At 42.3% G+C, this 16,670-nt stretch overlaps 2 protein-coding genes across 2 annotated transcripts in view; both read left to right on the top strand.

Moving 5' to 3' along the window:
• The first annotated feature begins 2,764 nt into the window (after positions 1-2,764).
• LOC111226789 (protein NLRC3-like) lies at positions 2,765-14,416 on the top strand. Its single transcript, XM_022752101.1, has 11 exons — positions 2,765-2,810; positions 2,968-3,078; positions 3,203-3,316; positions 4,708-4,786; positions 4,931-5,159; positions 5,941-7,741; positions 7,861-8,034; positions 8,693-8,898; positions 9,689-9,823; positions 10,082-10,182; positions 14,249-14,416. Exons 1-11 carry the CDS (start codon positions 2,797-2,799, stop codon positions 14,414-14,416), a joined length of 3,132 nt encoding a protein of 1,043 aa, XP_022607822.1. The 5' UTR covers positions 2,765-2,796.
• An 899-nt stretch (positions 14,417-15,315) lies between these two features.
• LOC111226788 (NACHT, LRR and PYD domains-containing protein 12-like) overlaps positions 15,316-16,670 on the top strand; it is a gene marked incomplete at its 5' end in the record, with an annotated part of 5,255 nt that continues 3,900 nt past the window's right edge. The window contains 2 exons of the mRNA XM_022752100.1: positions 15,316-15,473; positions 16,123-16,296. Of these exons, the coding sequence (XP_022607821.1) occupies positions 15,316-15,473; positions 16,123-16,296 (332 nt within the window). The remainder of the gene's footprint in view (positions 15,474-16,122; positions 16,297-16,670) is intronic.

Below are 16,670 nucleotides of genomic sequence, written 5' to 3'. Positions count from 1 at the left end.
GTCATACAACTCACCAGATAATCCAGGTCCCCGCATTGTGTCACTATATTACTGAAATGGTGAGAATTGATGGGATCCTGCATTTCCATAAATGCAATATCATAAAGAGCTGTACAGTCTTGCAACCCGATAACACAACACTGAAATTAATCCTACCTTTGTGAAAGCGTTTGATGTTTGCATCTTTGTTTGAGAAGTGTTGATTGATTCAACATTATTGTGATCACAAAGGTTGCAGTTTAATAACAAATGACATAGGTGCTAGTAATATGACCTCTACAGACTTTTAAATGCAACATGCACTGTAAGGAGTGAAACGATTTTAATACCTTTAGCTGAATTTCTATTAAACACTGTATATATTAAGGGTCTCTGTATCCTGCATTTCTTTAGAACAATGTGTTAAAAAGCTGCCTCCAGAAATCATTGTGGATTTCATTTCATCTTTAAAAATCCTCATGTTGTGCCCCAGTCTGGACTCTCGACAAAGGCTGTGTAACCACAAAGCAGAGAGTTCCACTTTTACAGTTTTATATAGTTCACATTTTTATTATGTTTTTCGTTATAGATCCCAATACATATTATTATGGATTGCAAGTTTGTTGATAACCAATATTGTTAAGTAGCAAATTAAGTGTGAACTATAATGCTGGCCAGGGTGAAGTTACTGCAGAACACTTTCACATCCAGTTTATAGAGATTAGATTATGGACATTGTGAAATAATTCTGAAATAATTCTGAATGTGACTGGATATTTATGTATTAAAAACACTGATATACTGTACATGCATTAGAAAAACGTTTTTGTCTCTAAATAAAATCAAAGTACAACTGAACATGTTCTTAAACATTTCTGTCCAATAACTTTCTGCTCTTTATCTGACTCTTGGTAAACTCCTGCTCACACACATCGCTCTGGGCGTTTCCCTGTTGAAGTTTAGTTTCACTTTTGACTAATGTTGTGACGCAGATTATTTTCTACCCCAGGAGGTAATGTGAACAGCCTTTAATGTTTTTACTCGTTACACCTGTCTTTGCTTGTGATATCTGGCGCTCGGGTTGTAGTAGTGTTACTATAATGTTACTGTGACTGAGTCAGCGCTGTAACTGTAAAGTCCCGACCGATATTAAACTGTTCGCCATGTTGTTTGGATATTTACAGTACAAGCGGTGGAATAAGAGTAGAAGCAGAGTTATTGCTGTGTAGCTCCACTTACTGATGACTGGAGGCAGCTTTTCCCGCATCAGTGAGCCTGCGGTGAGCCGCTGCTCTCCCGCTGTCTGAGCCACTAAATGCGGTCTGAGCTCGGCTGGACAGCCGCTGGAGAAAAAAAAGCTCTGGCTTTCTCTGTGGGTGAATGGCTGTCATTAGATTCACACTACAGGACTGGTGTGCACAGTGTGGCGGGCTGAGGGGCTGACAGGGTATTTAAGGCTCTATATGATGTTCAGAAAGACAGTTAACACCGCATCCAATGGGTCAGAGGCTCATGGTTCTCCTCCAACGGGAACGAGTGTTGCAATAATTAGGGTTCAGATTCTTCAACAGTGGTGGAGAGGAACTGAGTAAATTTACTCAGTACAGTTCTGAAGTAGGTCTACTTTAGTATTTCCATGTTCTGTTACTTGTCTCATGTACCTGAGAGATGTAGGGTAACTTTTCAGTTTGTAAGTTGTAGATTAAAAACACATGGATCAACACATACATGATTAAAGATGAAACTACAACGTGTTATTACAGTTATTAGGAATTTACACACCCATAAACAATACAATTCTATTTCCAGCCTAAACAAAAGATTTCCTTCTTTTCTCTGTGAAATCTGATTATAACCTGAATATTTCAGGGTCTTTGATGACAAAACAAGACGTTTGAAGACGTCATCTCAGACTCTGAGAAACTTGAATAGATAATTTGTTGACATTTTATTGAACAAATGATTAATCGATAAATGGAGAAAATAACTGTCAGTCGCAGCTCTACAATCTTTTTTAAATATTTTTTAATTTTCATTGTCAGTAAATTGACTGAATGTTATAATATTGGGGCTTTGAGGTGAAATAAATTCAGTCCCAGTTGTGTGTGAAATAATCAGCTGTAGCTGGGCTGCTCTACACTTCACTGCAGCTTCATTGTGCCGTCTCGTGGACTGATAGTAGAAGTACAGCAGCTGATGGCAGCTTCCTCTGCCTCACACTTCTGTGTGACTGCATTCAACTGACACTGATGTGCAACAGGGAAGAAGAGCCCATCAGTGGAGGAGCAGCTGACATTTACACAGGAGAAATGATGTAAATGGGGATTTCAGTTGATGTGTAGATGAATGATTTGTGTTTCTTTCCATATGAAGGTAGAGAGTATGTGTTAGCTGATGTGGATGTGAACTCAGCAGCATGGATCAGTGTGAGGACAGAGAGGAGGGAGCCCCTCCCTCTAAAACCACTCTGTGTGGGGAACATGAGAGTCAGACCAGAGCTCAGAGGTGAGATGAGGATCTCTAACTGTCCATGACTCTGTGTCAGAGCTCAGCACTCAGATCACTGCACCATCATTATTCACACTCAAAGCTCTGTGTGTTGTGTTGTGTTGTGTTGTGTTGTTGTGTTGTCTTGTGTTGTGTTGTGTTGTGTTGTGTTGTTGTGTTGTTGTGTTGTTGTGTTGTGTTGTGTTGTGTTGTGTTGTGTTGTGTTGTGTTGTGTTGTGTTGTGTTGTGTTGTTGTGTTGAAGCCCAGAGCAGCAGCACACACCAGACTCTGCTGGACCTGGACCTGGACCTGGACCCAGCTCTGCATCTATGAAGAACAACTGGTCAATTAATCCTCATAGTTTCAAACAAGTTTGAGAATTTAAAACTGACAGAAAGGCATTTCACACCAAACATTAGATTTTGTGTTTATACAAAGACTGAACACATTTTCAGTTTTTTATCCAACATGCACATTTATCGGTTCTTTTTCTGTTTCAGGATCCAGCAGCAGAGACCAGACTCCCCTGACCCCAGCTCTCTGTCTTTAAAGAGCGACTGGTCGAAGGATATTTTTACTGATTTTAAACGACACCATTTACCTGTCAACAAGTCAGTTGTTATTAGCGTTTAAATGCTAAAATTATTAGTATTTTATACGTATATATATTTTTTATACCATTTTATGCAGAAAAAACATTTACTGAACAAAAGCTTTGTTTGGTTTTTCTGTCAGGATTCATCAGAGACCAGACTCTGTTGGACCTGAACCCAGCTGTGTGTCCTTCAACAGTGCGTGGTCAAAGGATATTTTTACAGATTTTAAACAACAACATTTATCTGACAGTGGGTAAGTTCTCAGTATTAAACAGAACCCCATTATTCTTTTCTGAGCTTTCCCTTTCCTAGTGTGTTATACAGCTTTTAGCTTTTAATCATCTACAAAGTCACAAGGCTCAAAGTACACGCCAGAGGGAGTACCTCTGTCAGGGCAAAACACACTTTTCTCATTTGCATGAAACGCCTCGTTGGGGTCCAGGCCTTTCTTTCTAGACCTGTTGTCATCAGTAGATCCCTCTGTGCCGCCGACCTGCAAACAGAACACTCTGTGTAAGCTTTGCACAGCAGCACAGCACACAACTACTTAAACGCACAGTATGCAACTTCTGCCTCCAGGGTCTCTCAATCAGAATAATAAAAAAAGATTAAGTTGGATGATGTCATGAAATAGCGTGGGATCATGGGAGTTGTTGTCTTAACCATCATTACAGTGAGCTTCTCCCCGTTTTGATTCCTTCAGTGTCAGTGGTTGAGGAAATCAAACAGACCTGGTGATAAGAACCGTTAAAAACACTGAATAAAGCAGAAAACACACTCCTCTTTTAATGAAGTTGACGTAGTAACTTGGTGTGACCAAGAACAAATATGTGTGAACATTAACATAATATTTGCATTTATTTCATATTCCTCAGTGACAAACATTGCATTGCTGCGCAGAGCACATCATTTTTCTAGGTTTTTTAAAGAACAGCTCCGATGCCTGGCCAAACGGGAATGCCCGTGGTGCTCGTCCATTTATCGATATCCGTATACCTGCAGCCAGGTGCTCCCCTTTCAGTCAGTTTCTCAGGTCAGTTCTGACCTGAAAAACAGATGATTGTTGCATGTTGCATTTAAATTACATGTGCTGAAAACACATGTAATTTAAATTAAGCTTAGTTAAAGCTCAAAGCTATTATCAAAGTCACAGAACAATTAATAAGCATAGTAAGAAGAGGGGTTGTTTTACATTGTCTGTGCAATATCCACCGTGTCCCTGTCGAATGTAATGTCTCTCTCTTTCCCTCTTTCTGTTTGTCTGCATGTTAGCAGAAAGAAGAGGTACAGGGGAGTGAGTAGAGAGTAGTTAATCAAGTGTGGCTTGCACCATTCTGATGGATTAAAAACATACAAATAAAATGCCAAATATACTTGGGCACCTGTTAAAATACCTGGGCGGCCAGCCCAAGTAAAGTCTATGTGTGGGCGGAACCCTACAAACACTGAGCTGAAAGCTACAAACAGCTGCAGACTGAGCTGTTGATTCTCAGTGGGTTCAGCAGGACTAGTAAACCTTTACCACTGCAGGGAGTCGTCTGATTCCCTCTTCACATCCAAACATGACTTCATGGACCTTTACCTTTTGTCTGTCTCTGTGTGGAAAGACATGATGTGAGCTTATTCTTCATGATTCCTCCGCAGAGTGCACCAGGAGAGCTCAGAGGTTCCCAGTGGTCAGTCTGCCCAGCAGCATCAAACACACCTGGACTCCATATTTATGGTCTGTACATGTACAAAAACTAATTTCACATCTGTTCTGTTGAAAATAACCTCCCTGCTCTCCCTTTTAGACCAGTGGACTGTCAGTCTGCCCAACATGGATCAGATGTTTGATTGTGTCATTCATATAGTTTTTTTGTTCCAGCTGATGGAGGAGAACATTGGCACTTTTGTGAAGAACGAGTTGAAAAAAATCAAGAGGGTTCTGAGTCAAGATTACCCAGAATGCTTAGAGAGTCAGGGGGAGGATGAGGAGGTGTTGGGCGATGAGGATGAAGAGCAGAGGAGGAGCAGCAGAGAGGCATTTCTGAAGATCACAGTGAACTTCCTGAGGAGACTGAAGCAGGAGGAGCTGGCTGACTGTCTGCAGAGCAGTAAGGATTTCTCTAAAGATTTAACATGATGGATGGGACATTTACTAACGTCTCAACACGTGGGGAAATCTGTTCACATATAATTCTTTAGGGTGATTAAACCATCGTATTTTCTTTATAAATCGGTCATAGATTTTATTTCTTAATTATTTCTTTATGTCTTTCTGCAACAAAATCTAAACAGTGTCCAGTTCCTGATGCCCTGATGATGGATTAGTCTCCAGTAGAAATGTATGAGAACTGGGCTTGGCTGACTGTCAAAGACCTCCCTCTCTAACTGCCTCCACTCCTCCAAAGACATTTCCTCAATTTGTCTCTGCAAAAAAAAAAAAAACATTTTTATCAACATCAACATTATATCATAGGCCAGTGGACCCTCATTGGCCTCCCTCAATGCACTGAATTCTCTGTCACTTTAAAAATAAACACAGCTCAGACTCTGTCCTTCTCACCACTGTAAATTTCAGTTACAAGTGTTACATGCAACACCCTGATTGCTGTCCTGATGCAAAGCTAAATTAGCTTAGCTGCTAGTGTTATACTATCTTCTCATTGAGATAGATATAACCAAATAAATGCAGCCTCTACAAACAATGTTAAGAATATTTATAAACTATGTAGTATAAATCCTAAGCTGTAAACATTGTTACTGGACATTCTGTTGTTACTGCAGGGGGTGGTAAGAATAAGTTAACAGTGTGAATTTGTTTAGAGGCTCACTTGACCCTCTTGCGGTTTGTACATACCTACTTTAAGAAAATATGCATTTGTGTTCTTTCAGAATCTCCTGTTATGTGCCAACCTAGACTCAAATCTAATTTGAGGAAGAAGTTCCAGTGTGTGTTTGAGGGGATTGGTAAAGCAGGAAACCTAACCCCTCTGAATCAGATCTACACAGAGCTCTACATCACAGAGGGAGGGACTGGACAGGTCAATGATGAACATGAGATCAGACAGATTGAAACAGCGTCCAGGAAACCAGATAGACCAGAAACGACCATCAGACAAGAAGACATATTTAAAGCCTCACCTGGAAGAGATGGACCAATCAGAACAGTGATGACAAAGGGAGTAGCTGGCATTGGGAAAACATTCTTAACGCAGAAGTTCACTCTGGACTGGGCTGAAGACAAAGCCAACCAGGACATACAGTTCACATTTCCATTCACTTTCAGAGAGCTGAATGTGCTGAAAGAGAAAAGGTTCAGCTTGGTGGAACTTGTTCATCACTTCTTTACTGAGACCAAAGAAGCAGGAATCTGCAGGTTTGAACAGTTCCAGGTTGTGTTCATCTTTGACGGACTGGATGAGTGTCGACTTCCTCTGGACTTCCACAACACTGAGATCCTGACTGATGTTACAGAGTCCACCTCAGTGGACGTGCTGCTGACAAACCTCATCAGGGGGAAACTGCTTCCCTCCGCTCACCTCTGGATAACCACACGACCTGCAGCAGCCAATCAGATCCATCCCGAGTGTGTTGACATGGTGACAGAGGTCAGAGGGTTCACTGACCCACAGAAGGAGGAGTACTTCAGGAAGAGGTTCACAGATGAGGAGCAGGCCAGCAGGATCATCTCCCACATCAAGACATCACGAAGCCTCCACATCATGTGCCACATCCCAATCTTCTGCTGGATCACTGCTACAGTTCTGGATGATGTGTTGAAAACCAGAGAAGAAGGACAGCTGCCCAAGACCCTGACTGAGCTGTACATCCACTTCCTGGTGGTTCAGACCAAAGTGAAGAACATCAAGTATGATGGAGGAGCTGAGACAGATCCACACTGGAGTCCAGAGACCAGGGAGATGATTGAGTCTCTGGGAAAACTGGCTTTTGAGCAGCTGCAGAAAGGAAACCTGATCTTCTATGAATCAGACCTGACAGAGTGTGGCATCGATATCAGAGCAGCCTCAGTGTACTCAGGAGTGTTCACACAGATCTTTAAAGAGGAGAGAGGCCTGTACCAGGAAAAGGTGTTCTGCTTCGTCCATCTGAGTGTTCAGGAGTTTCTGGCTGCTCTTCATGTTCATCTGACCTTCATCAACTCTGGAGTCAATCTGCTATCGGAAGAACAAACAACCTCCCAGACGTCTGAAACAAAACAAGACAAATCCGCAGAGACAAACTTCTACCAAAGCGCTGTGGACGAGGCCTTACAGAGTCCAAATGGACACCTGGACTTGTTCCTCCGTTTCCTCCTGGGTCTCTCACTTCAGACCAACCAGACACTCCTACAAGGCCTGTTGACACAGACAGGAAGTGGTTCACTGACCAATCAGGAAACAGTCCTCTACATCAAGAAGAAGATCAAAGAGACTTCCTCTGCAGAGAAAACCATCAACCTGTTCCACTGTCTGAATGAACTGAATGACCATTCTCTAGTGGAGCAGATCCAACAGTACCTGAGTTCAGGAAGTCTCTCCTCAGAAAAACTGTCTCCTGCTCAGTTGTCAGCTCTGGTCTTCATCTTACTGTCGTCAGAAAAAAATCTTGATGTGTTTGACCTGAAGAAATACTCTGCTTCGGAGGAGGCTCTTCTGAGGCTGCTGCCAGTGGTCAGAACATCCAAGACAGTTCTGTATGTATAGCTATAGATAGCTGGATTTGTTCATAATTAAATGAAGACATAACTATCTTTTCAACAGAAGACAAATAAATAACTCATGGTTTCTTTTTCTTGTTTTATTTTCTCTCCAGGTTGAGTGGCTGTAACCTCTCAGAGAGAAGCTGTGAAGCTCTGTCCTCAGTTCTCAGCTCAGAGTCCTCTAGTCTGAGAGAGCTGGACATGAGTAACAACAACCTAAACGATTCAGGAGTGAAGCTGCTTTCTGCTGGACTGGAGAGTCATCACTGCTCACTGAAAACTCTCAGGTCAGCATTCATCAACCTGTTCAACTGATGACCATTTAAAATCTGATTTACATTAGTGGAACAGCTGTTGTTGCTAACTTGTGTAAGGTTGTGTCTGCTCATGTTTTGTCAGGACATTTACCAAAGAATCATGAAAAAACAAATTTTTCCAAACTAAGAGTTGTAGTGAGAGAAGCCCATTGATGTGTGACATGATTTTTGTGACACTGCAGTATAAATATGTTGTTATAACAATTAACTTTTCACATTATAACGTGATACTGACCCCTTTTAATTTGTGTGGCATAGCAGCAATACACTTCCATACAACTGAACTGAAACAAGAAATATATATTTGTATACATAATTGACCAGCTGGGTAGACATTCACGTACAGCAACACAGTGTTGAACATTCACCATCCGCTGAGGGAAAAGGGAGAAAGACACATCCTGACAATATTTGCCATTCAGTGAGTAGGCGGGGTTTCCTAATCAGGTCTACAGGGGCTGGATCCCACCAACTAGCTAGCAACAGTGACACCCTCTTTTTTTTGGTGGAACTTTCACACATCCATGTTAACATGTTAATGTTTTAGCTCCAAGCACCACTTTGTCTAGGTCCAGTTTCATAGAGCTACCACCATGACTATAGACTGTTGTTTTGTTTTGTTCTGCAGGCTGTCAGGCTGTCTGGTCACAGAGGAAGGCTGTGCTTCTCTGGCTTCAGCTCTGAGCTCCAACCCCTCCCACCTGAGAGAGCTGGACCTGAGATACAATCATCCAGGAGACTCAGGAATGAAGCTGTTGTCTGCTGGACTTGAGGATCCATACTCAAGACTGGACACTCTCAGGTATGGAGAGGCCTCCTGCAGCCGCAGACATTGTCTGTTAGGGGTTGACTAAATAATATGAATGAGAGAAAATTCTGCCTCTGTCTTTTTAGTTAATGATTGTTATGGCCTCCATAACCAAACCACAGGTTCAACTGGAAACTGGAACATATAAAGGACGGCAACACAAATGAGATGCCAAGAAAAAAATAATCATTTAAATTTTAAACAAAGCAAACCCTACTCAAAATACTTAAGAAATACAAAAGAGGGTTGGAGATCCCAGCGCAAAAGAACAAAAGGAGCCACGCAACGGGCTGTCACACTCTGGGACTCCCCCCTAGACTGCCTAAAGAAAACTAACTCAACCAAAACAAAAAAACAATAACTGGACTACTGGTGATCTCCAACCCAGAAAATAAAATAAGAAACTAAAACAACAAATTCCAACACTCTGGACCATGCTGGGAAACAAAGAACTACTTGGGGAGAAGAGTCAAGAAGTTTGCAGACAGTGTGGCAAGTGAGTCAGCGCTCCGTACCCTATCTCTGTGTGGTGAAATAATTCAGCTGTAGCTGGGCTGGCTCTACACTTCACTGCAGCTCATTGGCCGTCTCGTGGACTTGAGGTAGTAGAGAGACAGCAGCTGATGGCAATAGCGGTTCCTCGTGCCTCACACTTCTGCTTGTGACTTGCCATTTCGACTGACACTGATGTGGCAACAGGAGGAAGAAGAGCCCATCAGTGGAGGAGCAGCTGACATTTACACAGGAGAAATGATGTAAATCGGGGATTTCAGTTGATGTGTAGATGAATGATTTGGTGTTTCTTTCCATATGAAGGTAGAGAGTATGGTGTTACTGATGTGGATGTGAACTCAGGCAGCCATGGATCAGTTGTGAGGACAGAAGAGGAGGGAGCCCCTCCCTCTAAACCACATCTGTGTGGGGAACATGAGAGTCAGACCAGAGCTCAAGGTGAGATGAGGACTGCTAACTGTTCCATGACTCTGTGTCAGAGCTCAAGCACTCAGATCACTGACCATCATTATTCACACTCAAAAGCTCTGTGTGTTGTGTTGTGTTGTGTTTGTGTTTTGTGTTGTCTGTGTGTGTGGTTGTGTTGTGTTGTGTTGTTGTGTTGTTGTGTTGTGTGTGTTGTGTTGTGTTGTGTTGTGTTTGTGTGTTGTGTTGTGTTGTGTTGTGTTGTGTTGTTTTGTGTTGTTGTGTTTGAAGCGCCAGCAGCAGCAGCAACTACACCAATGACTCGATGCTGGAGCCGTGGAGGACTGGACAATGGACTGGACCAGCTCTGCGATGGCTATGACGAACAACTGGTCATTAATCCTCATGAGTTTCAAACAAGTTTACGAATTTAAACCTGACAAAGGCATTTCACAACCAAACATTAGATTTTGTGTTTATACAAAGACTGAACACATTTTCAGTTTTTATGCCAGCATGCACATGTTATCGTGGTTCTTTTTCTGTTTCAAGGATCAGCAGCAGAGACCAGACCCCGCTGACCCACTCTCTGTCTTTAAAGAGCGACTGCTGGGAAGGCAGTTATTGTTTACTGATTTGGAAAACGACCCATTTACCTGTCAACAAGTCCACTTGTTATAGCGTTTAAATGCTAAAATGTATTAAGTATTTTATACATATACGTAATATTTTTTATCCACATTTTTACTGCCAGAAAAAGACATTTACTGGAAAAAAAGCTTATGTTTGGTTTTTCTGTCAGCGATTCATGCAGAGACCAGACTCTGTTGGACTGAACCCAGCTGTGTGTCTTCAAGCAGTGCGTGGTCAAAGGAATTTTTTACAGATTTTAAACAACAACATTATACTGACAGTGGGTAAGTTCTCAGTATTAAACGAGAACCCATTATTCTTTCCTGAGCTTTCCTTTCCTAGTGTGTTATACAGCTTTTAGCTTTTAATCATCTACAAAGTCACAAGGCTCAAAGTACACGCCAGAGGGAGTACCTCGTCAGGGCAAAACACACTTTTCTCATTTGCATGAAACGCCTCGTGGGGTCCGAGGCCTTTTCCTTTCTAGACCTGTTGTCATCAGTAGATCCCTCGTTGCCGCCGACCTGCAAACAGAACACTCTGTGTTAAAGCTTTGTCACAGGCAGCACAGCACACAATACTTAAACGCACAGTATGCAACTTCTGCCTCCAGGGTCTCGTCAATCAGAATAATAAAAAAAGATTAAGTGGATGATGTACATGAAATAGGCGTGGGATCATGGAGGTTGTTGTCTTAACCAGTCATTTACAGTGAGCTTCTCCCGTTTTGATTCCTTCAGTGTCAGTGGTTGAGGAAATCAAAACAAACCTGGTGATATGAGAACCGTAAAAAACACTGAATAAAGCAGAAAACACACTCCTCTTTTAATGAAGTTGACGTAGTTAACTTGGTGTGACCAAGAACAAATATGTGTGAACATTAACATAAATATTTGCATTATTTCATATTCTCTAGTGACAAACATTGCATTGCCTGCGCAGAGCAATCATTTTCTAGGTTTTTAAAGAACAGCTCCGATGCCTGGCCAACGGGAATGCCGTGGTGCCTCGTGCCCATTTATCGATATCCGTATACCTGCAGCCAGGTGCTCCCCCTTTCCAGTCAGTTTCTCAGGTCAGTTCTGACACTGAAAAACAGATGATGTTGTTGACATGTTGCATTTAAATAACATGTGCTGGAAAACACATGTATTTTAATTAAGCTTAGTTAAAGCTCAAAGCTATTATCAAAGTCACAGAACAATTAATAAGCATAGTAATGAAGAGGGGTTGTTTTACAGTTGTCTGTGCAATATCCAGACCGTGTCCCACTGTCGAGATGTAATGTCTTCTCTCTTTCCCCTCTGTTCTTTTGTCTGCATGTTAGCAGAAAGGAAGAGGTACAGAGGGAGTGTAGTAGAGGAGTAGTTAATCAAGTGTGGTTGCACCATTCTGATGTGATTAAAATACATATACCAAATATAAATGCCGAAATATACTGGCACCTGTTACAAAGATACCTGGCGGCCAGACCCAAGTAAAGTCTATGTGTGGCGGACACCTACAAACACTGAGCTGAAAGCTACAAAACAGCTGCACGACTGAGCTGCTGATTCTCAGTGGGTTCAGCAGTACTAAGTAAACCTTTACCACTGCAGGGAGTTCTCTGATTCCTGCGTTCACATCCAAAATGACTTCATGGACCTTTACCTTTGTCTGTCTCTGTGTGGAAAGACATGATGTGAAGCTTATTCTTTCATGATTCCTCCGCAGGTGCACCAGGAGAGCTCAGAGGTTCCCAGTGGTCAGTCTGCCCAGCAGCAATCAAACACGACCTGACTCCATATTTATGGTCTGTACATGTACAAAAACTAATTCACATCTGTTCTGTTGAAATTATACCTCCCTGCTCTCCCTTTTAGACCAGTGGACTGTCAGTCTGCCAACATGGATCAGATGTTTGATTTGTTCATTCATATAGTTTTTTTTGTTCCAGCTGATGAGGAGAACATTGGCACTTTTGTGAGAAGAGAGTTGAAAAAAATGCAAGAGGGTTCTGGGTCAAGATTACCCAGAAATGCTCGAGAGTCAGGGGGAGATGAGAGGTGTTGGGCGATGAGATGAAGAGCAGAGGCAGGAGCAGCAGAGAGGGCATCTTCTGAAGATCACATTGAACTTCCTGAGGAGACTGAAGCAGGTAGGAGCTGGCTGACTGTCTGCAGAAGCAGTAAGGATTTCTCTAAAGATTTAACATGATGGAATGGACATTTACTAACGTCTCAACAACGTGGGGAAATCTGTTCACCATATAATTCTTTAGGGTGATTAAACCATCGTATTTTCTTTATAAATCGGTCATGAGTTTATTTCTTAATTATTTCTTTATGTCTTTCTGCAACAAAATCTAAACAGGTCCAGTTCTGATGCCCTGATGATGGATTTAGTCTCCAGTAAAATGTATGAGAACTGGGCTTGGCTGACTGTCAAAGACTCCCTCTCTACTGCCTCCCACCTCCAAAGACATTTTCCTCAATTTGTCTCTGCAAAAAAAAAAAAAACATTTTTATCAACATCAACATTAATCATTAGGCCAGTGGACCCTCATTGGCCTCCCTTCAATGCATCTGAATTCTCTGTCACTTTAAAAATAAACACACCGCTTCAGACTCTGTCCTTTTCTCACACTGTAATATTTCAGTTACAAGTTGTTACATTGCAACACCCTGATTGCTGTCCTGATGCAAAGCTAAATTAGCTTAGCTGCTAGTTGTTATACTATCTTTTCCTCATGAGATAGATATAACCAATAAATGCAGCCCTTACAAACAATGTTAAGAATATTATAAACTATGTAGTTATAAAGATCCTAAATGCTGTAAACATTGTTTACTGGACATTCTGTTGTTACTGCAGGGGGTGGTAAGAATAAGTTAACAGTGTAAATTTGTTTAGAGGCTCACTGACCCTCTTGCGGTTTGTACATACCTACTTTAAGAAATATGCATTTGTGTTCTTTCAAAATCTCCTGTTATGTGCCAACCTAGACTCAAATCTAATTTGAGGAAAGAAGTTCCAGTGTGTGTTTGAGGGGATTGGTAAAGCAGGAAACCTAACCCCTCTGAATCAGATCTACACAGAGCTCTACATCACAGAGGGAGGGAACTGGACAGGTCAATGGTGAACATGAGATCAGACAGATTGAAACAGCGTCCAGGAAACCAGATAGACCAGAAACGACCATCAGACAAGAAGACATAATTTAAAGCCTCACCTGGAAGAGATGACCAATCAGAACAGTGATGACAAAGGGATGCTGGCATTGGGAAAACATTCTTAACGCAGAAGTTCACTCTGGACTGGGCTGAAGACAAAGCCAACCAGGACATACAGTTCACATTTCCATTCACTTTCAGGCTGAATGTGCTGAAAGAGAAAAGGTTCAGCTTGTGGAACTTGTCCATCACTTCTTTACTGAAGACCAAAGAAGCAGGAATCTGCGGTTTGAACAGTTCCAGGTTGTGTTCATCTTTGACGGACTGGATGAGTGTCGACTTCCTCTGGACTTCGACAACACTGAGATCCTGACTGATGTTACAGAGTCCACCTCAGTGCGTGCTGCTGACAAACCTCATCAGGGGAACTGCTTCCCTCCGCTCACCTCTGGATAACCACACCGACCTGCAGCAGCCAAATCAGATCCTATCCCGAGTGTGTTGACATGGTGACAGAGGTCAGAGGGTTTCACTGACCCACAGAAGGAGGAGTACTTCAGGAAGAGGTTCACAGATGAGGAGCAGGCCAGCAGGATCATCTCCCACATCAAGACATCACGAAGCCTCCACATCATGTGCCACATCCCAATCTTCTGCTGGATCACTGCTACAGTTTCTGGATGATGTGTTGAAAACCCGAGAAGAAGGACAGCTGCCCAAGACCCTGACTGAGCTGTACATCCACTTCCTGGTGGTTCAGACCAAAGTGAAGAACATCAAGTATGATGGAGGAGCTGAGACAGATCCACACTGGAGTCCAGAGACCCAGGGAGATGATTGAGTCTCTGGGAAACTGCTTTTGAGCAGCTGCAGAAGGAAACCTGATCTTCTATGAATCAGACCTGACAGAGTGTGGCATCGATATCAGAGCAGCCTCAGTGTACTCAGGAGTGTTCAACAGATCTTTAAAGAGGAGAGAGCCTGTACCAGGAAAAGGTGTTTCTGCTTCGTCCATTCTGAGTGTTCAGGAGTTTTCTGGCTGCTCTTCATGTTCATTTGACCTTTCATCACTCTGGAGTCAATCTGCTATCGAAGAACAAACAACCTCCCAGACGTCTGAAACAAAACAAGACAAATCCGCAGAGACAAACTTCTACCAAAGCGCTGTGGACGAGGCCTTACAGAGTCCAAATGGACACCTGGACTTTGTTCCTCCGTTTCCTCCTGGGTCTCTCACTTCAGACAACCAAGATCACTTACAAGGCCTGTTGACACAGACAGGAAGTGGTTCACTGACCAATCAGGAAACAGTCCTCTCTACATCAAGAAGAAGATCAAAGAGAACTTCCTCTGCAGAGAAAACCATCAACCTGTTCCACTGTCTGAATGAACTGAATGACCATTCTCTATTGGAGCAGATCCAACAGTACCTGAGTTCAGGAAGTCTCTCCTCAGAAAAACTGTCTCCTGCTCAGTTGTCAGCTCTGGGTCTTCACTTACTGTCGTCAGAAAAAAATCTTGATGTGTTTGACCTGAAGAAATACTCTGCTTCGAGGAGGCTCTTCTGAGGCTGCTGCCAGTGGTCAGAACATCCAAGACAGTTCTGTATGTATAGCTATAGATAGCTGGATTTGTTCATAATTAAATGAAGACATAACTATCTTTTCAACAGAAGACAAATAAATAACTCATGGTTTCTTTTTCTTGTTTTATTTTCTCTCCAGGTTGAGTGGCTGTAACCTCTCAGAGAGAAGCTGTGAAGCTCTGTCCTCAGTTCTCAGCTCAGAGTCCTCTAGTCTGAGAGAGCTGGACATGAGTAACAACAACCTAAACGATTCAGGAGTGAAGCTGCTTTCTGCTGGACTGGAGAGTCATCACTGCTCACTGAAAACTCTCAGGTCAGCATTCATCAACCTGTTCAACTGATGACCATTTAAAATCTGATTTACATTAGTGGAACAGCTGTTGTTGCTAACTTGTGTAAGTTGTGTCTGCTCATGTTTTGTCAGGACATTTACCAAGAATCATGAAAAACAAATTTTTCCAAACTAAGAGTTGTAGTGAGAGAAGCCCATTGATGTGTGACATGATTTTTGTGACACTGCAGTATAAATATTGTTATAAACAATTAACTTTTCACATTATATAACGTGATACTGACCCCTTTTAATTTGTGTGGCATAGCAGCAATTACACTTCCATACAACTGAACTGAAACAAGAAATATATATTTGTATACATAATTGACCAGCTGGTAGAACATTCACGTACAGCAACACAGTGTTGAACATTCACCATCCGCTGAGGGAAAAGGGAGAAGACACATCCTGACAATATTTGCCATTCAGTGAGTAGGCGGGGGTTTCCTAATCAGGTCTACAGGGCGTGGATCCACCCAACTAGCTAGCAACAGTGACACCCTCTTTTTTTTTGGTGGAACTCCATGTTAACATGTTAATGTTTTAGCTCCAAGCCAACATTTGTCTGGGTCCAGTTTCATAGAGCTACCACCATGACTATAGACTGTTGTTTTGTTTTGTTCTGCAGGCTGTCAGGCTGTCTGGTCACAGAGGAAGGCTGTGCTTCTCTGGCTTCAGCTCTGAGCTCCAACCCCTCCCACCTGAGAGAGCTGGACCTGAGATACAATCATCCAGGAGACTCAGGAATGAAGCTGTTGTCTGCTGGACTTGAGGATCCATACTCAAGACTGGACACTCTCAGGTATGGAGAGGCCTCCTGCAGCCGCAGACATTGTCTGTTAGGGGTTGACTAAATAATATGAATGAGAGAAAATTCTGCCTCTGTCTTTTTAGTTAATGATTTTATGGCCTCCATAACCAAACCACAGGTTCAACTGGAAACTGGAACATATAAAGGACGAACAACACAAATGAGATGCCAAGAAAAAAATAATCATTTAAATTTTAAACAAAGCAAACCCTACTCAAAATACTTAAGAAAACAAAAGAGGGTTGGAGATCCCAGTCAAAAAGAACAAAAGGAGCCACGCAACGGGCTGTAACACTCTGGTACTCCCCCCTAGACTGCCTAAAGAAAACTAACTCAACCAAAACAAAAAAACAATAACTGGACTA

Source organism: Seriola dumerili, unplaced genomic scaffold (assembly GCF_002260705.1).
Source record: "Seriola dumerili isolate Sdu_G_001 unplaced genomic scaffold, Sdu_1.0 BDQW01000161.1, whole genome shotgun sequence".
NCBI lineage: Eukaryota > Metazoa > Chordata > Actinopteri > Carangiformes > Carangidae > Seriola > Seriola dumerili.
This window is presented reverse-complemented; position numbering and strand designations above follow the sequence as displayed.

Coding starts and splice junctions, on each gene's coding strand:
- LOC111226789 (XM_022752101.1), top strand. Junction 5,160..5,940: donor GGCTGACTGTCTGCAGAGCA/GTAAGGATTTCT, acceptor GTGTTCTTTCAG/AATCTCCTGTTATGTGCCAA. Junction 8,035..8,692: donor TGCTCACTGAAAACTCTCAG/GTCAGCATTCAT, acceptor TTTGTTCTGCAG/GCTGTCAGGCTGTCTGGTCA.